General features: G+C 53.0%; 1 protein-coding gene and 1 long non-coding RNA gene across 34 annotated transcripts in view; one reads left to right on the forward strand and one right to left on the reverse strand.

Moving 5' to 3' along the window:
* PACS1 (phosphofurin acidic cluster sorting protein 1) overlaps positions 1-20,984 on the reverse strand; it is a 140,120-nt gene that overhangs the window by 18,173 nt on the left and 100,963 nt on the right. For 31 of the 33 annotated variants that reach the window (XM_085010652.1, XM_085010651.1, XM_085010657.1 and 28 more), the window contains 9 exons: positions 17,734-17,821; positions 8,370-8,459; positions 7,671-7,796; positions 4,872-5,016; positions 4,552-4,643; positions 4,381-4,461; positions 2,116-2,175; positions 1,215-1,375; positions 801-894 (listed from right to left, as the gene is read on the reverse strand). In XM_085010652.1, the coding sequence (XP_084866778.1) occupies positions 801-894; positions 1,215-1,375; positions 2,116-2,175; positions 4,381-4,461; positions 4,552-4,643; positions 4,872-5,016; positions 7,671-7,796; positions 8,370-8,459; positions 17,734-17,821 (937 nt within the window). Of the gene's footprint in view, positions 1-800; positions 895-1,214; positions 1,376-2,115; positions 2,176-4,380; positions 4,462-4,551; positions 4,644-4,871; positions 5,017-7,670; positions 7,797-8,369; positions 8,460-17,733; positions 17,822-17,910; positions 18,172-20,984 lie in introns of those variants that run through there. The other 2 variants (XM_085010668.1, XM_085010678.1) reach the window with 2 other exon arrangements.
* On the forward strand, positions 10,551-15,658 carry LOC110259238 (uncharacterized). The gene is made up of 2 exons (XR_014836834.1): positions 10,551-10,679; positions 11,414-15,658. It is a non-coding gene; the product is annotated as an uncharacterized LOC110259238 (long non-coding RNA).

Here is a 20,984-nt window from a genome sequence, read left to right on the forward strand (position 1 = left end):
TATTTGCAGGGTGAGTTCGGTATTCCCTCTGCTAAGCAGCAAGAGCAGGAGGACTTAAAGGATTCCGTTTCTTTGATCTACAGATAAGACATTGGGCTTCAACAGCAAACTGTAAACTGTGCTGAAATGCACTTCTTGCATTTGGTCATAAACAAGGGGAAGGACAGCTTCCTAGGGCCTGAGGCAGGTGCAGCATTGACCCGGGCTCCTGCCTCTGCTCCACAGCTGGGGAGCGCCTTCCCAAGGGCGGACAGAGCAGCCGGGGGCGGGTGGTGGTGCTGGCTCGGGGTAGTGGGGGGGAAACAGACAGCGCCTTTCCCCTCCGGCTCACCCGGCAACACGGAAACCTGGCCAATGAATTCTAAGTCCTTTGAGGGCCCTGCTCTTTTTCTGAACAAAGCCTGTGTAATTTCTCCTGAGCCAACCTTGTGGGCTTCCTGCCCCTCTGTGCCCGCCCCTTCCCCAGCCTGGATGCAGAACCGCTACCACTGGCCAGATGCCACACTCCCAGCTACTCCCAGTGCCCAGTGAGGGGTACTGAGCGAGGTTTGGAGGCACGGTGTGTCCTGGGAGGGAAAACTCCATGTCATGGCGGGAACAGACCCCAAAGAACACCTGCCAGGACCCAGCAGTGGCGTCAGAGCATGAAGTTCCCATCCAGGACGGGGGTGAGCACAGCCGAGGTTGAAAGGAGATGGCCTGAGGTCCCAAACGAGCCCAGAGCAGAGGGCCTGGAGTATGAAGCCCCAAGTGCCCCCCGGTCCCGTCCCCCCACTCCCATGGCCAGTGGTCTTGCTCACAGGGCTGGTGGTGTCCTTGCCGAGGCTCCCCTTGCTGTTGAGGCTGCCAATCTCCGTCTGTGAGCTGGACTGCGACATCCCTTCAAAGAACGGCCTGCGGCAAAGAAGCACAGCCAGGGTCAGCGGCCGCCGGGGCCCAGAACGGCAGCCTGTGGACAGCCGGGTAGAGCTGGTGTTCAGGAAAGACCTGGGTTTCGGGGGTGTGGGCGAAGAAGGACACCGCAGAGGCTGGACAAGGGCCTGGCCCGAAGGCCTTCGGCAACGTCCTCTCAGGGCTTCTGTCACCTGGAGGCTAGAACCACGCCCTTCCCCCCCACCGTGGGAGGCTCATCTGGGGTGAGGAACCAGGGCTCCCGGGTAACAGAAGGGGTCTAGGACACTGCGTGGCCTGGGAGGGGAGGCGCGGGGCCTCACTTGAGCTTGGGCTTCGGTGTGCTAAGGATGCTCTCCGTCTCCTCCATCTCGGGGCCACTGTCGCTGGGGTTGTACATCTCCAGACTGTCATAGAGCTCGTCCAAGTCCTCTTCCACTTCCCGTATCTGTTCCCGGGATACGTGTTCCAGCCCGAAGCCCACCTGCAGCGGGAGCGAGGCTCTGGGTTAGGGGCTACCCCAGGAACGACATGGCACCCATGCAACACCCTCCTCTCTGACGGGCACCAGTCCTGACAGCAGGGACACGGGAGGCTGGCCACCTTCCCCTCTCATCGCCCCTGCCCCGCACTCCCCACCGGGACCTGGTGTCAAGAGGAGAAGCGGGGCGGGGGGAGGGGTGCGCGGCCGTGCTTCTCCCAAGGATCAGGCGTGAGAAAGCCTCGAGGCCGGGGCTCTGGCAGCCTTGGCAGCCGGCCTCCACTGCCCCGGGGCACACAGGTCTCTCTCTCAACAACTGGTATCTCCAGCCCTCTTTCAGTGCTCTGAGAAGCGAGTCTGTGAACACCGGCAGCAGGCCCAGAGCCCAGGAAGACCCCGCTTCTTAGCAGCCAGTGCTTGACACCCGGGAGGCTGTTCCCACCTTGCAGGCTGCTGCTCACGATGCTCTTTGGCGGGGTGGGGGGAACTAAACAACTGCAGGTGGATCTGTGACCGAGCCCCACCCCCAAGCCCGGGCTTGGCATTAGCCAGTGGGTGGGTATAACCACGCTTCCCTGCTCCAAATTCCGGAAAGCCTTGGGCACCACGTGTGAGTCTTTCTAAATAGTGCGAAGCCCTCCGTTAGCTACCTTCTCACTGGGGCATCCTGGACTCTTGACTCCCAGGACAGCACGGAGTGTGGCCCAGGAATGAGGGTGAAACTCGGGGGTCAGGGTTCATACCTCGTCTGAAACTTTAAACCGCTTCAGCAGGGCCACGAACTTCTGTTTGATGTTAGGTTGCTGTAGGGACAAATCGCACAACAGTGTCAGACACACCCACTGTGCGCGGCGCCCACTTTGTAAAGAACTGGGGGGCACGGGGGTGGGAAGGCAGATTCGACCCTGACAACTCCCCACCGAGCATCCCCCGCCATCTCTTCCTTTGGTCCTGCCCAGCCACTGCCCCCTGGTGACGTCCACCCGTCTGCACAGAGGCACTGCCCACTCGACACTTCCAACACGGAGCTCATCCTCTTCTCCGTGGACTCGCTCTCCTGGTTACCTGGTCACCAAGTCAGAACCCAGAGCTCCCCCCAGCCCCCGGTCTGGGTCGCTGCCTCCTCCCTCCTTGTCCACCCCTAAGAGCCCTCCTCGCATCCCTACGGGACCACGACAGCCTCCTACCAATGCCCCCACCGTCCACGTCCCCTCCATGCCTTCCAGGGCCGTCTGCAAAGCCAACCACGTTACTCCCCAAGTGAAAGGCCTTTGTTGGCCCCAGGGCCCCGTGCGACCCCGAGCCCCCTCCCACCACTCACGGGGGAACTGATGGCTTCTAAGGCCGGGAAAAGCCGCTGGACAGCGCCGGACCTTCCACACGCGACCTTCCACCCTGACCAGACGCGGCCCAACAACCCCCCCCCCCCAAGTTCTATTTACTCCCGGAGCCCATCTCTCGGCATCCGGCCCGTGAATCTCCCCTGCTCAGAGCTGGTCACCTCCCACTTGCTGCCGCTGACACACAGCTCCGCTGCCCGGCGCCTGCCCTACTGGGTTGTGGTCACTGGACACCGAGCTCCGGGACAGCTCGGGCCGGACCTTCCTTCTCTCTTGTCTCCAAGCCAGGGACGAGCGGCGGGAGGCCATGAGCATCTGCCAGAGTGACACTCACCCCCTGGGGACAGAGGGGACTAACGCGTGGGTGAGACAGAACGAGGCCTTCAAGAAAGGGGGCTCCCAAAGGCGGGAAGGGCAGCGCCGCGAGCAGCGAGGCCGTCGGAGCGCCTGGGACACGTGCTCTTGGCAGGGAGGGAGGAAGACGCGGGCACAGGAGGCGGGAAGGAAAGCACAGCTACGGGGTCTCTGCACTCTGACCCCGAAGGGCCTGCAGTCGTAACAAAGAAGCCCTCCGGGAGCGAACACCGAAGGAGGGCTGAACCCGGGGCGAGCATCCGGGTGAGGCGGTGCAGAGACCATGGAAGAGGAGCTGTAGAGGCGCTGGGGGGCCCGTGGGAACAAGGGGGGGCCTCCTGTGGCTGCCGGGCAGGAGAAAGAGCCCTCCAGCCTCCTCCCCCCCCCCCACCCCCCGTGGCGGCGGAGCACAGGGCGGTGCTGGCGGCTGAGATGGGCCTGGCCCATCAAGGGGAAATGCCTGAGGACAGGGGAACCACCGGCTCGCTGTCCTCACGTCCAGTGGGGAACGGAGGCCCCAGTCCTGAGGGCTTACATTTACGCCCCGGACATGTGGGGGTGCCTGGGGAGGGCAGCGCGTCTCTGGGCTCAAGTACAGCAGGTTCTGGAGGTCTGGCCTCCTCGCGGGTCCTCGGGCCGGCTCGCCACTAGGGAGGGTCAGGAAGCCTCAGGCGGGGAACGGAACTGTGACCTTCTCTTCCAAAGAGCTCGGGGCACCTTTGCCCCTCCCCTGCTTTGGCACGGGAACTCCAGAACAGGTCAAAGTTCACCTAGAAATTCAGGAATCAGGACTCTAATTTCACCCCAAATAGTGACTCCCGAGGAAATCTCAGGCAGGAGACAAACTCCGAGGGCATCTAGTCTCCAGGGTCACAGGTCCCTGCAGGCGGGACTACCTCCAACGCTCTCAAGCTGCACCAAGACCACAGTTCCGAGCACTATTATTACTTCTGCATAAAAGCTCCAAAAGACACGCTTAGGGAGGACTGGATTATCCACGCAGCGGGCAGCACGTGATCCCAAGTGAGCACCAGGAGAGGGGGGTGGGGGGTCTGGGGCGTCCTGCTCCCTGAGCAAGCACCTGTTCCAAAGTCTACAACAAGGCTCCTCCACCTTGTCTCCGTCCTAAAAGAACCCCAAGGATGTCACGTGCTCCGATCGGAAAGGCTGGGTCTCCGTGGCGGTGACGCGTGACGAGGCGGAGGCCCTGGGGGATGCCCGCGCACCTTACAAAGCCCCAGGAAGGCGCCACTGCCAACCTACCCCCGGACCGAAAGCCTCGGCCGAGCCCTTCCCCAGACCTCTGAGGCTCACCCTGGTGATGGCGGAGGCCGAGGTGAGTTTCCTCCGGGTCTTCTTGACTTTCCGCAGATCCTCGTCTTCGTAGAACAGGTCCTGGTGGGCAGGGGATGGAAGGGGCTGGAGACGCCAGCAGCGGCTGGGGTTGCTTCTCGGACGCTTTAGGGGAGGGCGGTGGGAGGTTACCTGGCCGTGCAGTGGGTCGTCGCTGCCCTCCTGTTCGGACGAGAAGCTCTCCTCCTCCTCCTCCGAGTAATTGTCAATGTCAGGGGAACGGTCTGGAAACAGACGCCTTAGTGAGATCACCTCGCCGCGGGAGGATCTGGCCTAAGAGGCTTCCACCAGCTGCGACCGTGCTCCCCGCAGGTGGAACCCTGGCAGGGGGGGCGGCCTCGGCTGCCTCCTTTTATGTTCAGGGATCTCTAAGCTCCCCTCTGCTAGGAATGGGGGCCAGGGATGGGCGCCTTCCTGACCCGCAGGGCTTACGGTGGCCTCGCACATCCTACCAGACAGCTTGGACTTGATGCCCTCGTGGTCAATGGGCTGGCTGGACAGGGAGTAGATCTTTATTTCTGCCACAGGCACGGACACGTCCTTCACGTTGCTGTGCAGGCCGAGCACCAGGGCGCCTTCGTTCGGGTGCTGCATCACCTGCGAGCACAGAGTGGCGCAGAAACGCCTCGCTGTGGAGGGCGCCTCGGCGGGTGTGCATGCCAAGTGTTCTGCTGGCACGTTCTCGTCCTGTCTTCCAGATTCATGCCCACTGTTCTCCTACGGCCTTCGGTCTTATTTATTTAGTTATTTTTGGCCATGCCCACGACACACAGAAGTTCCCAGGCCAGGGATCAAATCCAACCACAGCTGTAGCCAGACCCACAGCAGTGACAATGCCGGATCTCTAACCCACTGAGCCACCGGGAAGCTCTACTTTGGTCTTACTTTAAAACCACCTCTAGAAGTGCCAGCTGTGGGTCAGATACTTGTGCCCAGAGATGAAAATCAAGGTCTGAGGTTGAAAACGACTGCTCATTTCTGGCACTGCATTTTCATTCAAGTCCTTCACAGAGGAACTAGTTCTCTGGGCTGGGGGTGGGGGGCGGTGGAACCTGAGGCAGGGGTCCCCTGTGCCTGGCCGTGAAGAAAGGGACCCAGGGTACCCAGGGTACCTGACTCAGCTGGGGACACGGGGATGCCCCCCACCCTGGGCTTCCTTCTGATACAAACCACGAGGACAGAAAGACCGGCTGGGGGGCCGTCTCTCATTTTATTATGGCCTCAAATTTCTTCCTACTTCACGATGAAAGAACAGGAATAAGTTTTAAAATTGACTTGTGGCCCCTTTTCCCTTCCCCTTTGTCAGGGCTGAGCAAACACTCTGAGGGGAGGGAGCTGGAAGCGGGCAAGAGAGGCCGGAGGGAGCCCGATGGCGCCACCTGCTGGGAACTGACTGGAAGGTGAACAGGTGAGGAAACAGGACACGTGCCTGGCTCCAGCTCAGTGGGCTGAAAGGGAGCAGAAGCCCAGCTGGGAAAATGAGCGCTCCCAGTGCCCAGACCTTGGCTTCTAAATCCCATTCTCCACTAAAAGGGACCAGGGCTCTTTGGAGAATCAGTTCATTCTGAGGCTGGGTCAGGGAAAGGACACGATGAAACTGTAATTTTCTTTTCCAGAGAGGACAGAAACATTTAAGAATGCTGGGACGTATAAAAAAGGATATAGGAGGTGGTTTGAAGGGGCTCCCACTGGCCGCATTCGAGGTAATCTGAGCATCAAAGCAAGTCATGACAGAGCAGACTAAACCCCACTGAATGAAACAGGAACCCACAGGTTCATCACTGATACAAAGAAATGAATCAACCAGTAAATGGGGAAGAAGGGAGAGCTCCGTCTTACAGCAGAAAGCCAGCTGACAGACACAGAAGGAGCAGTGGGCCTGGGAAGTCATGTTTGGATAGCATCAAAGTAATAGCTGATTCAGGCAAGAATCATTAACAGATGCTACAATGACTTGGTGATGATATGAGGAGATGGTCTCAAAACATCTCCCTATAAAACATTTCTTTCAGTGACAAGAACAACTTATGTATTAATTAACCTTTTATCGGAAGTCCTGGCACACACCGCCTTCAGTTAATCACACGCTAAGTCAGCCTCCGCTAACGTAGCGCGGCCCGCACTGCTTCTGCGATAATTCTGCCCAAACGGAAGCTTCGCATAACAGCAACCCTGAACTGAGGAACGGCCAATAAAGTACCCAGCCTGTACTCTTAAAAAAATGGCAAGAGTTGGAGTTCCTGTTGTGGCTCAGGGGTTAATGAATCTGACTAGCAACCATGAGGATGTGGGTTCAATCCCTGGCCTTGCTCAGTGGGTTAAGAATCCCATGTTGCCATGAACTGTGGTGTAGGTCACAGACACGGTTCAGATCCCACGTTGCTGTGGTTCTGGCGTGGGCCAGCAGCTACAGCTCTGATTTGATCTCTAGCCTGGGAACCTCCCTGTGCTACAGGTATGGCCCTAAAGAGCCAAAAAAAAAAAAAAAAAAAAAAAAAAGTCAAGGGCATGAAAGACAAGGAGGATGGGAGGGACTGCCCATTATCCCAGGTGAGACCCTGGGCCTACAGACGATGTCATGGGGACGCTGGCACAACCTGAGTGGGCACCACGGTCAGAGGGGGATCCTGGGGGGGTGCTAAGGTCCCGACCGTCATGGCACACGGGCGAGTACTCCTACTTCTAGGAAATGAACCTTGTGCAGGAATAACTAGGCAGGTATCTTAACACTGAGGAATGTGGGCGAAGGGCAGATGGGGACTCTTTATTTTAATTTAATTGTGTCTTTTTTTTTTTTCAGGGCCACACCTGAAGCATATGGAGGTTCCTAGGCTAGAGGTGGAACCAGCGCTGTAGCTCCCGGCCTACCCCACAGCCACAGCAACGCAGGATCCGAGCTGGGTCTGCGACCCACACCACAGCTCTGGCAACGCCGGATCCTTAACCCACTGAGTGAGGCCAGGGATCGAACCCGAGTCCTCATGGATGCTGGTCAAGATGCGTTTCCGCTGAGCCATGACGGGACCTCCCCTCCTAGGTGGGGACTCTACACTGTGCTGTCAACTTTTCTCTAAGTCTGACGTTTCTTTAAATGTGAAAGAAAAACCCTTTGGTGACAGAGAAAGGACTGGATAGAGAGAGGCATGTCCTGAAGTTCCAGTAAGAGAATTACCCTGCGACAGAGAACAAGACACCCAGGCAGCAGGCTGGGCTGGGGTCTCCGGCGGGCTGCGAAGGCCGCGTGCGCTCACCTCTGCCATGTTGATGAGCCCCACGGCCAGGGTCTTGTAGCCCAGGATGGTCCGGTTCTTGTAACGCTTCCTCCTCTGCAACATGATCTGCAGCTTGTTGGCGTCTCGCTTCAGGAAGTGGGGGTACTGCCGAGCACAGAGCAGGGCCAGCACAGTTAAGCCGAGACGGGACAGGGACCTCGGCAGGGGGAGACGGGGGAGGGGACGCCTGGCTCAGCTCGGCGGTCCACACGTGTTCAGGAAACAGCCTCTCTCCCTGCCAGGAGATCTGGTGTCCATGGGCTTCAATCTGGACCCCTGGGGTCGTGGTGGGAGACAGACATGCTAGGACCGTCAGGAGGAGGAGGAGGGGGATGGAGGTTGCAGTTTGGGGGCAAAAAGGGGTGGGAGGGGCCCCCTCGCCGCGGGCTGCCGTGGGCTACTAAGGAGAGGTGACAGGGCTGAGTGCGGTGGGACAGTGGGGCCGACAGCCCTACCCCAGGAGAGGGGAAAGGTGAACGAGCCAGGCCGTCCTTGTCAGCAGCCCCCTGGGCCCCTGCGTGATTGCTCTGGCCCTTCCAGGCTGGCCGCCGCCGAAGCTCTACGTGACTTTAAACCATTGGGCTGCGGCTGCTCTTAGAGAAAAGTCTCTAGACAGAAGGACTGCCTGGGACAGGGCTGGACACGGCCTGGGAATGACCTGAGGGACCAGGTCCTTACCTGGAGCGAGAAGGTTAACTGCAGCTCTGTTTCCACCAGCCCACTAGCTGGAAGGATGATCTCGTTGGAGCGAAGGATCCTTTTTGAACCCTGAAACAAGGAAAAAAATAGGTCAAGGCTGTAGCACCAAAAATCGGACCAAAAGAAATGCTATGTTTGCAAACAACCTCTAAACGCTACAAAGATTGTTTCCAGCTCAAAATTTCATGAGCCTGTCATGTTTGATCAAAATCAAGCCACCACCACAGATGGGATTTTACGTGTATTGTGCCGTCTGTTTACAAAGGGTTTTTACATGAAAACGATGTGTGACTGCATTGGAGTTCCTCTCTCCCCGAGCCCCCGCCCATCTCCCCACGCCCAGCTCAGCTTCCTTCTTCCATCTGACACTTGGGCCTTTTTCTCTTCCTGATGCTCTTTCGTACTTCTGTTCACAACTCACCTTCCCAGCCTCAGCTGAGGTAAACTTCTGTTCTAGGAACTTCTTCTCTGCTGCTCCCACTACAACCCTTTGGCAAACCTAACACTGGGCCAGACACCCCAGCGCTTTTGCTTTAAAAAAAAATAAAGCTGGGCTAAGCTATTCCTAAATGTAAAAAGAGATGGGGGAGTTCCTGTCGTGGCACAGGGGAAACGAATCCGACTGGGAACCCTGAGGTTGCGGGTTCGATCCCTGGTCTCGCTCAGTGGTTAAGGATCCAGTCTTGCCGTGAGCTACAGTGTAGGTTGTAGATGCAGCTCGGATCTGGTGTTGCTGTGGCTGTGATGTAGGCCGGCAGCCGTAGCTCCGATTAGACCCCTAGCCTGGGAACTTCCATATGCCGAGAGTGCGGCCCTAAAAAGACTTAAAAAAAAAAAAAAGGAGATTAGGAGGAAGGCCATGAAAAAAACTTGAGACTGGCTGATGGGTTCTAGCAGTCTTAGCTAAGAAACCTGCCCGCTCCAGGGCTGTGAAGTTATTCTGCTACGTTTTCCTTTAGAAATTAAATTTTTAAAAATTTTAACTTCTGGGTTTCTTACCCATTTCTAATTTTTGCTTTTATAAAATACAGATTTTGAATCATATGGGAAGGGAAATCTCTAAGCACAACCTTTCATAATGTTTCGGTAATTAGAATAGCATCAGATTATACCAGTTAAAAATAATAAAGGAAACTCTGCTTCAGGTCTTAGATAAATGCTTTTGGGTTTTTTTTTTTTTTTTTGTCTTTTTAGGCCTGCACCCATGGCATATGGAGGTTCCCAGGCTAGGGATCCATCGGAGCTGTAGCTGCAGGCCTACGCCACAGCCACAGCAATGCCAGATCCTAGCCGCGTCTGCAACCTACACCACAGCTCACGGCAATGCCTGATCCTTAACCCACTGAGTGAGGCCAGGGATCGAACTTGCAACCTCACCATTCCTAGTTGAATTTGTTTCTGCTGTGCCACGACGGGAATGCTGGATTAATGGTTTTTGTAACCTCTGTTATGAACAAGGGTCTTGACAAAGTTTGCACCTCAATTTAACATTCAGACTCTTTTGAGTTAAGAAATCTCCGGACAATGAACCTCAAAAATGCTGAGAACCCAAAATGTGGTTTATTTATAGCAGTGGCTTTCAACCAGGGGCAGGAGACATTGGGCACTGTTAGACATTTTTGGCTGTGACAACTGGTGTGTGTGATATTTCTAGAGGCCAGGGCTGCTGCGGACCAGCCTGCAAAGCAGAACAGCGCCCGCAGCCCCGCTGAGAACCCTGCGCAGCTGAAACCGATCTCCCCTCAGACAGGCTGCTCTCCTCCCGCAGAGTGGTGGGCTTGGAGGAGGGGAGGGGTCCTTCTCCCTCCTCAGCAGCAGCTCCGGAACATTCTCCCCCCACCCCCACCCCTTGAGTTGATGACATTAGTTCATCCTCTATTCCTGGCTGCTGCTGTCGCCTCTGACTCTCAGCATCCTGGCTCGTTTCCTGTCTTCAGCTCCTCGCTCACAGCTCCTCTCCCCAGCACCACTCCCGCCACAGCTCTTCAGGATTCCAACACGCGCTTTCCAACAGCCTGGCCTCTAAGCCCCCGGCGTCCCCTCCCCCGCTGCCCCCCCATCCTCACCCCCACGGTTAATGACCGTCCTTAACGGATAATGACCAGAGCCTGATCTCAGTCCCGGGCACCCTGCTCTCGGATTGCCACTTCCTGTCTTCCCAGCTCATTTCCGCTGGTTTGTCAACAATCCTTCAACTACGACCCATCGATCCTCCCACGTCTCACTCTTCCTCGTGCCCCTGTTGGCCCCGCTTCCCTCCTGGTTCAGCTGAGATGCCACAGTCAAGCGGTAAGAGCGCGTCCCGGTGTGTCCCTTTGGGCCTCTGTCCCGCTGTTGTTCGGTCACACCCATCTGGTCAATTTCCGCCCAGTACAAATCCCACTGCAGCAGCTGGACACGCTGGGAGAGCATCACAGGTCAGACCAGCTGTCCCGACCCCGAATGAGGAGCAGGCTGAGCGCTGCCCGCGATCACCCTGCCTTTTCCCCAGTCTGTGCACTTGCCCCTCCAGGAGGTGGGGGCTCCACCTCTGCTTCCTCACCTCCAACACCTCCTTAACACCCTCCCTCGCACTGGGAGCTAAGCCCCTTGATTCCCTCTCTGCTGAGCAAGCAGAAGCGACAGGCAAAGAGGTCCCGTCTGTACTCACACACCCTCCTGCCCTCCAGCTACATGGTCGAAGCCCCCCCTGCCCCTACCCGCCCCCCCATCAACCGCCCCCTCTGGGCACTAGGTTCCAACCCTCCCACCTATCAGAGATGCTGGTCCAGCCATTCCTCCCTCTCCTCCACAACCAGCTTTCCTCTAGCCCGCATCACTTCCATCAGCCAACGGGCTAATGCTATTTCTCTCATTAAGATAAAGCCTGCTCTTGTCCCCGCATGCCCTACTGGCGACGGCCCCACGTCTCACCTTCCTTTTATAGCAAACTCCTCAAGAGCTGTCTATTTTTGATCTTGAAGACATCTCTCATTTTCTCTTAACTGCACTCATTAGCCTTCCGATCTGTACCATCCCCGCAGCTGCTACCGACAAGGCCCCCAAACCTGCACCTTCCCTGACGGCTCTGGGCTTGGACGGAGCGCATCACACCGGCTCCAGCAACACTGCCCTCCCTCGGCCTCCTGGACCCACATGCCCCCGGATTTCCTCGTACCCCAGCTGCTCTTCCCTGGTCTCCATTTCAGGCGTGTCCTAACATCGGGGTGCCTGGGCCCCGATCGGCAGCCCTGCTTTTTCTGGTCTCCCCACCGCCCGGGCAGCCCATCCAGCCTTAGGGCCTTGAGATGCTGATGATGCTCCAGCGGGCCTCTCTCCCTCAGACTGCAGTGCCCAACGCCCACTTCCAGCCGTCTAATCAATATCGCCTCGAGGATGTGTAACTGCCACCTCCAACACGACATAAGCTGAATTTTGGACGTTTCCCTCCAGACCTGCTCTGCCCGCAGTCCCCTGCCTATCCAACGGCATTTCTGCTCCTCCAGGGGCTTGGGCCAAAGATGCCCTCATCTCCTGCCAGAGTCACTGTCACAGCCCATCAGCTGGTCGTCTAGATTCCTCTTTCCCACTTAGAGTCTCTTTTCCATGCCACAGCCAGGACGATCCTGTCCCTTCCCTGTCCCAAACCCTCCAGTTCACACAGAATGAGAGCCAGAGCCCTGCCACCATCTGCACACGCCCCAGCCCGCCACGCTCGCTCGCTTCTCAGGGCCTTGCCTGCTTCTCCTGCTGCCAGGGATGCTCCCTCCAGGCACTTGCCTGGCTCCCTTCCCCCCAAACCTGCAGTCTCTGCACAGAGGTCATCTCAACGAGGCCAGCCCTGACCACCACGTGGGATCTGTGACTTCCTCCTCGCCGCGCATGCTGCACCCTCTTTATCGTATTTATTTTATGCCTCCACCCAGACATATCGCCTTCCGACAGCAGCGGCCCTCATTATTTGAACTCACTAACCCAAATGTGCTATAAATACCTGTAAACATTTCTATCTCAAACGCATTATCAGAATTGCAAACGGTGTGTGGGTAACAGGATGCAGAGGGCAGCACAGCACAGCCAGTTCTGGCACTTTTTTTTTTTTTTTTTAAGGGCTGCATGTGCAGCATACGGAAGTTCCCAGGCTAGGGGTCAGATCGGAGCTGTAGCTGCCGGACTACACCACAGCCACAGCAACACCAGATCTGAGCCGCATCTGTGACCTACACCACAGCTCACAGCCACGCCGGATCCTTAACCCAGTGAGGGGGACCAGGGATCGAACCCTCAACCTCATGGTTCCCAGTCGGATTCGTTTCCGCTGAGCCACAATGGGAACTCCACCCTTTTGTTTTCAAGAATGGATCTGATTTCAAGGAGAGCCCGTATGAAATGTCCTTGTTTGTTGTGTTTATTGCCTCTCTCCTACTTTTCAGGCGCAAGATCTTTACACTCCTAAAGATTATGAGGACCCCAAATAGCTTTTGTTTAATGTATGTATAGCTGGTGATATTTACCATGTTAGGAAGTAAAACTGAGATATGACAAATATGTATTAATTCATTTAAGAATAACTGTAATGAGCTTATGTGCTTACATAAAAATATTTTTCAAGAACGTTATTAAGAAAATGGCATAGCTTATATATATATATATATAAAACAGCTTTATTGGGAGATTATTCAAATACCTCACAATCCACTCATTTCTTTCTTTCTATTTCTCGATTGGGCCGCACCTGCGGCACATGTTAAGTCCCAGACTAGGGGTCGAATCAGAACTGCAGCTGCAGTCCTGCACCACAGCCACAGCAACATCACATCTGAGCCACATCTGTGACCTGCACTCCAGCTTCTGGCAACGCCAGATCCTTAACCCACTGAGCGAGGCCAGGGACCGAACCTGCAACCTCACGGACACTATGTCCGGTTTGTAACCTGCTGAGCCACAACAGGAAGGCCTGACTTCTTTTATTTAGTATGTTTTCGAGGTTCATCAACATTAGAGCATCGCTATACGTTATTCCTTTTTATTGCTAAATGATATTCCAATATATGGATACATCCAGTTTATTTAATATTCATTCATTGGCTCATGGACTCGGGTTGTTTCCACTTTGCAGCTATTAGGCTGCCGTCAACATTTCTTTGCAAAGTTTGGGTGGACATGTTTTCCTCTCACTTGGATAATATTTAGGAGTGGAATTGCTAGGACGTATGGTAACTGTATTCAACCTTCTGAGAACCTGCCAGACTGCTTTGCACAGGGGCTGCACCATTTTGTACACCTCGCAGCCAGCTGCATTATGAGGGAGACAGAATACATCTACATTTCTGCAAATCTATTTAACATCTGGCTTAAAAGAAGACAAGCAGGATTCCCGTGTGGCTCCGTGGGTTAAGGATTCAGTGTTGTCACTGCTGTAGTGTGGGTTCTACCCCTGCGCCTGGGAAGTTCCACATGCAGTGGCATGGCCAAAAAAAAAGACAAACAGATTCTCACACCTGTTTCTGTATTCAATCTGTTACAAAATATTATTTTGGTTGAGTATATGTAAAAAAAAACCCAGACTCAAAGAGATATGAAATTAGAAAAAGGAGGAGCATTTGAATAGACTTTTCTGATAATGGAATATTTTCTTTTGCTAATATACTAAAACTCTACAAGTGGTAGTCTCTTAAAGGTTAGTTGCAAAGAGAGCTTGAAACCTTATCAATAAGGCTTTTGTACTGTTACATTAAAATCTAATCAGTTAACAGAAAAAGGACGTCAGTGGAGAAACTGGGAAATTTCGATCAATTCTGATTCAGTTAACAGTACTGTACCAACGATAATTTCCTGGTTTTGATAAATGTACCATAGTTAAGAAAGATGTTAACACTGGGAAAAGCTGGGCGAGGGTATCTGGGAACTCTATGTACTATTCCTGCATTTTTCTTGTAAATTTAATATTATTTTGGAGTTCCCTGGTAGCTCAGTGTCCTAGGGATCCAGCCGTGGTGCAGGTTGGATTCCCTGCTCCTGGGAACTTCCATCTGCCATGGGTGCAGCCAAAAAAATAAATAAATTTTTAAAAATAAAATTATTTTAAAACCAAAAGTTAAAAATAAAATCCGATCCATCTAGCCTCTTTTGTTCTTTGAACAGATCTTTTTACCCAGCTTAATTTTGTAACCTCATGCACGGATCCTTTGGAAAATACTGGTTCACCACGCTATGCAAATCTTTCAAAGGTTTCTAATTTCATTGCACAATATCAAAAACTCCTGGCAATTGCTATCATCAGAGATCTCTTTAGGAAAGTCTTTAAGAAGTGGGAAGCTGTTCAGCTTCCGGTGACAAAGAGTTCTACAATTCTCGTTTTTCTTTGAGAGCTCAAATTTCATTTATTATTGGCCAAAAATATTCTCAGTTGTTTCCCTTGAAGTGACAGGCTCACTCTGTTCACTTTCAAGACAGTTTCTCCCAAACACCGGAGTGGGATACCCAGTTTGTCTGTCAGCCCTTCGTTCGAGGGGAAATGCTATTCCACGAAAAAAGCAGCTGCTTCAATGCACATCACAAGGTACAAGGACCTGTTCTTCCCCGCGGAGAGGTGGTTTATGTGCGTTGCCGTTTCATCACGCAGACGGCTAAAAAGACCTGCGTACTTCAGGGTTGAGACCATACAAATGAACAACCTTGACCGCTTCTTCAAGGACTTTTTTTTTGCGGGGGGGGGGGGGGCGCCGCTCTCCTGGCTTGTGGAAGTTCCCAGGCCAGGTACTGAACCCCTGCCACAGCAGCAGCAATGCTGGGTCTTTAACCTGCTGAGCCACCAGGGAGCTCCAAGGACATTCTTAAGCTGAAATGGCTTTTTTCCTCTTCCTTCCAGGCAACACAACGAGCACCGGCACATTCTGGTGCAGCTGCCTGATGTGCGCTGCTGCGGGCCAGCTGTCGTACCAGCCCTTGCTCTTGTGCCTTCAAGGCAATGTCAATGTGGCGAAGAGGGCAAATAAAGCCGCAGCATCATCGGGAAAAGAGTTTTGACCTCACTCACCCCGAGAGGGCCTTGGGGAGCCCAGGCTCTGCAGACCAGTCCCTTAAAGGCAGGGCTTTGGTCTGTTCCGTTCACTGCTGTATCCCCTGTGCCTAGAGCAATATTTGGCATATAACAGGTACTCAATAAATATTTATTAGATGAATATGTAAATGAATAAATAAGTGACTCGATAAATGAATGTGATAACATCTGTAATTACTTTCAGCTGCTTGGAAGTAAAGCAATAAAAAACCGAGGCTATTTGTCATTTGGGGGTATAATTTTAAATTTTACAGAATGTTAAATATTTAAAAAGGAAATAAAAGAAATGATTTTTTTTGGCAAAGGCATTTAGCTCCGGGGATGACAAAAGCAGCAGGGAACTTTCAAAACCAGCAGCGTTTGCACTGGAAAGCCACAGCCTTTAGCAAAGGAAATAACTCCTGGAAACTGGAACACTGCCCATGACCTAGAAATGGGCGCAAAATCGGGAAGGAGGGAAAGACACTGCAAGTTTCCACCTGCCCATCTTGGTCCCACACTGGTTTCTTCGACTCATAGTCTCTGGAAACGTTGCAGAGAATCAGGAGGGATTATACACAAAGAAGAACAGGGAGTCAAATACAAGGGACACAGAGGACAGCATAAGGAGTGATGAGAACGTTTCCTGTTTTGAGGACTAAATGAAGATGATGCGTTTATCTCAGGAAAGAACTGAAGACCTCACTGTATGGTCCACATACGGCGAGTGCTACAGATGGAGATTTTTTTTTTTTTAATATTCCCAGGCCAGGGATCAAACCTGCACCACAGCAGTGACCCAAACCACAGCAGTGACAATGCTGGACCCGTAAATCCCTAAGCCACCAGGGAACTCCTAGACAGAGATTTTAGTGAAGCCATTATTAGTACGATAAACTGCTGTGTAACTGGTGAGTTAGTAATAAAATATTCTGGTTAGGAGGGAGTTACGTACAGCTCACTATTTTCCCATGAAATAGAACTCAACAGATACACTTTCCTTAAGCTGAAGGATTCCACCGTTTAATGGCTCTCAGGAGCTCTAGGGAGGGGACGTCATTAAAAAGGACCTTCCAGAATGTACACATGTCCATGTATGTGTAACCGGGTCACCATGCGGTACAGGGGGAAAAAAAAATGCATTGGGAAAATAACAATTAAAAAAAAAGAAAAAAAGAAAAAAAGGACCTACCAGTTAAGGAAGGTCTGGCGTTGGGATTTAATGCCTACATACGATGCTGGCTCTTTGGTTTCTAGTCTCACCTCTGCCACCTGGTAATCACCTGGCAACACAGGTAAATTTTTTAACCTTTCTGAAGTTCAGTTTCTTCTGAAATTCCGGAATGCTTAGAATACGACTGTTTGTCAAGTATTTTGGGTCCCTTGGAGACAGTGAGGCAAGATTAAGGAATGAAATGTGGGGATTACTCAGCAGACAAAAACATCGCAGTAAGTTTTCAATGGCCAAGTCTGAAATCATTACCTCTAAGTTTCTCCTCCCTGCAGAAACCGCTGAAGTGCTTCCCCGACCCACGCGTCCGTTCATACCTAGAAATCCCAGCAATAAGACGAAATTTCTGAATTTCTTTTTTCTGGCCACACCCACAGCATACGGAAGTTCCCGGGCCAGGGATTAAATCCAAGCCATAGCTGCAGCAACACCAGATCCTTGACCTGCTGTGCCAGGCCGGGAGTGGACCCTGTACCTCTGCAGCGGCCTGAGCCACTGCAGTCAGACTTTCAACCTGCTGTGCCGCAGCGGGAACTCCATTTCTCAATTTCTTGATCTTCATGCTAATCCTGTCAGGTAGGCAGGGCAGGGAGAACCATTTTCATCCTTCAGACAAAGAAACTAAGGTTGAAAGAAACTGAGTGCTTTGGGAGTTCCCATCGTGGCACAGCAGAAACAAATCCGACCAGAAACCATGAGGTTTCGGATTCAATCCCTGGCTTCGCTCAGTGGCTTAAGGGTCCGGTGTTGCCGTGAGCTGTGGTGTAGGTTGCAGAGGCGGCTCAGATCCTGTGTTGCTGTGGCGGTGGTGTAGGCCGGCAGCTGTAGCTCCAATTAGGTTCCTAACCTGGGAACCTCCATATGCCACAGGTGCAACCCTAAGACGCAAAGAAAGAAAGAAATTGAGTGCTTTAACTAAGAGGCGGAACTGGAGTCCAATCGCATGAGCTCAATGGTCTTTCTGCTATGACGCCTGCTCTGCTGAACGAAGGACGGGAGGCGGTCCCCTGAAGCATCTCTGAAGCCCCAGTGGTGGGCATACGGTTGTCGAGCTCCCTTGGGTCCTGAACAAACAGTCCTGCTCCACTCACCTGCAGCTTCACCGCGATGACCACTGAGTTAAGATCTTTGTCCATTTCTTTTAGCATGACGAGTTTCTTCAGGGTCAAGCTGAACAGCCTAAAAAATTCAGAGAATGGAGATCCAGTCAAACGCAAGGAACTTAAGAGAAAAGCAACAGACGATCTGTTGAGGAAATGCCGCTTTACCTAAAGGAAGAACGTTGTGGGAACGTGTCCCCCCTCAGCCACAGAGCATCCCCGATTTGGCCTTTGTACTTGCTAAGTTTCTAAAAGGTACATCCTCTGTGGATGCCCCTTGATCTCACGCCAAACCCAGCATGCCTTTCCACTCCCGACGTGTGGGAGCAGCTGCTGGGGCGGCGGGGGGGGGGGGGGGGGACTGCTTCTTCTTGTTCTACCTTAGTGGTATCACGCCTGCAACCTTTACAGATGTAAAGCTACAGCAACTGGGTCACAATCCACACAAACAAAACAGATTCCATTCCGCAGGAAATGCTTAAAATGACCACAACATTGATTTCAGCCAAACACTGCTTCAGACATGCAGAGACCCCTCCGTGCCACAGTGAGGAAATTCCCCTTTAAAAGCGCTAGGACTGTCCCTCACTCCGGACCGGACTCTCGGCAACTCTAATCTGACTTGACCTTGGCCTCTCAAAGCTGAGCTACCCTGGACTTGCAGGAGGGGCTGGGAGGGAAACTTCAGATGCTGCCTTTCTGCTTCTGGCTGGAGCGGTTCTGAGGATGGAAGGTGGCACGTGGGACGTGGCTGACTCCACCCTGCCCTCGTTCTCCCCGGCTTGCCAGGCTGGCTCATCTCTGCCCTCCTTTCTCACCCTCTCTGCTCTGGTGCCCACACCTTCCCGCCTCTGGCCTTCTACCCAAGGGCTGGGCACGGTATAGGTGCTCAGCTAATATTTATTACGTGAGGTTTAACAATTTCCTAAAATGGCCTCTAGCTAAAACCTGGTGAACAAGAATATGTGTTGAAGAAATTCATGTAATTCACGAATAAAAGGGGGACAAATCTAGATCAAGAGAACCAAATCCTGGAGTTCCCGTCATGGCGCAGTGGTTAACGAATCCAACCAGGAACCATAAGGTTGTGGGTTCGATCCCTGGCCTTGCTCAGTGGGTTAAGGATCCTGCATTGCAGCTCTGATTAGACTCCTAGCTTGGGAACCTCCATGTGCTGCAGGAAGTGGCCCTAGAAAAGGCAAAAAAAAAAAAAAAAAGAGAGAGAGAGAACTGAATCCTGATTTTGAATCCACCCCCACCCCGAAAACTTTAAGATGTGCTAACACAAAGGAAGCAAAGAAATCTTTCCTTTTGCTTTAAGTCACAACTGAAATCAACTAAAATATACAATCCCCTATCAGGACTTCGTATTATTCCATCCGGATCTCAGAAACATGACCCTCTGTGTGTCTGTGTGTGTAGGTGTGTAGAAGGTGTGGGCTGGGGTGGGGGAAGGTCACTGCTCTAATCATATAGCAGAAGAGGAAACAGATTCTAAATACAGTATATTTGCAGTTCCCATTGTGGTGCAGCGGAAACGAATCTGACTAGTAACCGTGACGGGTTTGATCCCTGGCCTTGCTCAGTGGGTTAAGGATCCGGTGCTGCTGTGAGCTGTGGTGTAGGTCACAGATGCGGCTCGGATCTTGCATTGCCATGGCTCTGGTGTAGGCCGGCGGCTACAGCTCTGATTTGACCCCTAGCCTGGGAACCTCCACGTGCCTCAAGTGCAGCCTTTAAAAAAAAAAAAAAGCAAAAAATAAACAAACAAATACAGTGTATTCACCTAAACTCACGAACCTGTTAAGTGACAGAGCTAGACTCTAACTCCAATCTTTTTTGTCCTTAAGCAAATAACATCTCCTAATCCTCAGGACCTTTTAGTGGCAAAGGGACTAGGCAGATGTGAAGAAGGAGCCTGTGGTGAGGAGATTATCCCGGATCATCTGGGTGGGTCCCACACCACCCCCAGTCTTTCTAAGAAGGAGGCGGGAGGACCAAAGTCAGAAACGACCTGTGACTGCGGGAGCAGAGTCTGGTTGGCTCTGAAGACACAAGAATGCCCAGGTCAGGAGTTCCCATCATGACACAGTGGAAACGAATCCGACTAGGAACCATGAGCTTGCAGGTTCGATCCCTGGCCTCCCTCAGTGGGTTAAGGATCCGGCGTTGCCGTGAGCTGTGGTGTAGGTCACAGGCATGGCTCGGATCTGATGGTGCTGTGGCTGTGCTGCAGGCTGGCAGCTGTAGCTCCGATTTGACCCCTAGCCTGGGAACCTCCATATGCCACAGGTGCAGCCCTCAAAAGACAAAAAAACAAAAAACGAAAAACAAAAAACAAAACCCAGGTCAGGCGCCAAGGAGTACAGCAGCCTCCAGAAGCTGGAGAAGGCAAGAAAACAGTTTCTCCCTGGAGCTTCCAGAAGAAATGCAGCCCTGCCACCACCTTGATTTTACAGCCAGTGAAACCCATTCTGGACGTCTGCTCTCCAGCACTGGGAAGATGCATGTGTGTTGTTTTAAGCCACGAAATTTGTGTTCATCTGCTCAGCGGCCGCAGGAGGTGGACGCACCAAGACCTGAGGCCTCCACTGCACGGCGCCCCCTCAGCCACTGTCCCGCACCTGTGCTCCCTCACCTGTGCGCAGGTGTTAAACTAGAATCACCTGGGTTCACACGCACTTCCGCACCCGCCCCTCTACCAACGACCACCCACAGCAGCACCCGTCTCTGCCTTCCCTTCAGAGTAGAGCCACGCTGGCCCAAAGGGAACTCTGGTTCTGCCAACAGCCAAGGGATTACTGTATTTCACAGAGTTGACGATTAGGAAATAAATATCACTACACTGTACAGCTGATTTTCAAGACTTGCTGGAAAGGAAAGGGAACATGACTGGGGTGAACAAATGGAAAAGACCGGATATGCCCCATTTTGTTCTTCATCCACGGCTGCTAGTCACGAATGCTTTTGGTGGGTTAGGTTTTCGTTTCTAAAGCACCTTCAGACGGGTACCGGGTGCTGAATAAAATCACTGTGAGATCAAAGTCACAGGAGTAAACAGGGAACCTGTGTGTGTCTTGCCCTCTGCTTGTGATGGCTTTTTTTTTTTTTTAAGGGCCACACCCACAGCACATGGAGGCTCCCAGGCTAGGAGTCCAGTTGGAGCTGCAGCCACCGGCCTACGCCACAGCCACAGCCATGCCAAATCTGAGCCGTGTCTGCGACCTACACCACAGCTCACA

Source organism: Sus scrofa, chromosome 2, assembly GCF_054392235.1.
Source record: "Sus scrofa isolate SSC_HxYL_T2T_F1_AM1 chromosome 2, Sscrofa_HxYL_maternal_Yorkshire_Landrace_v2.0, whole genome shotgun sequence".
NCBI classification, from domain to species: Eukaryota; Metazoa; Chordata; class Mammalia; order Artiodactyla; family Suidae; genus Sus; species Sus scrofa.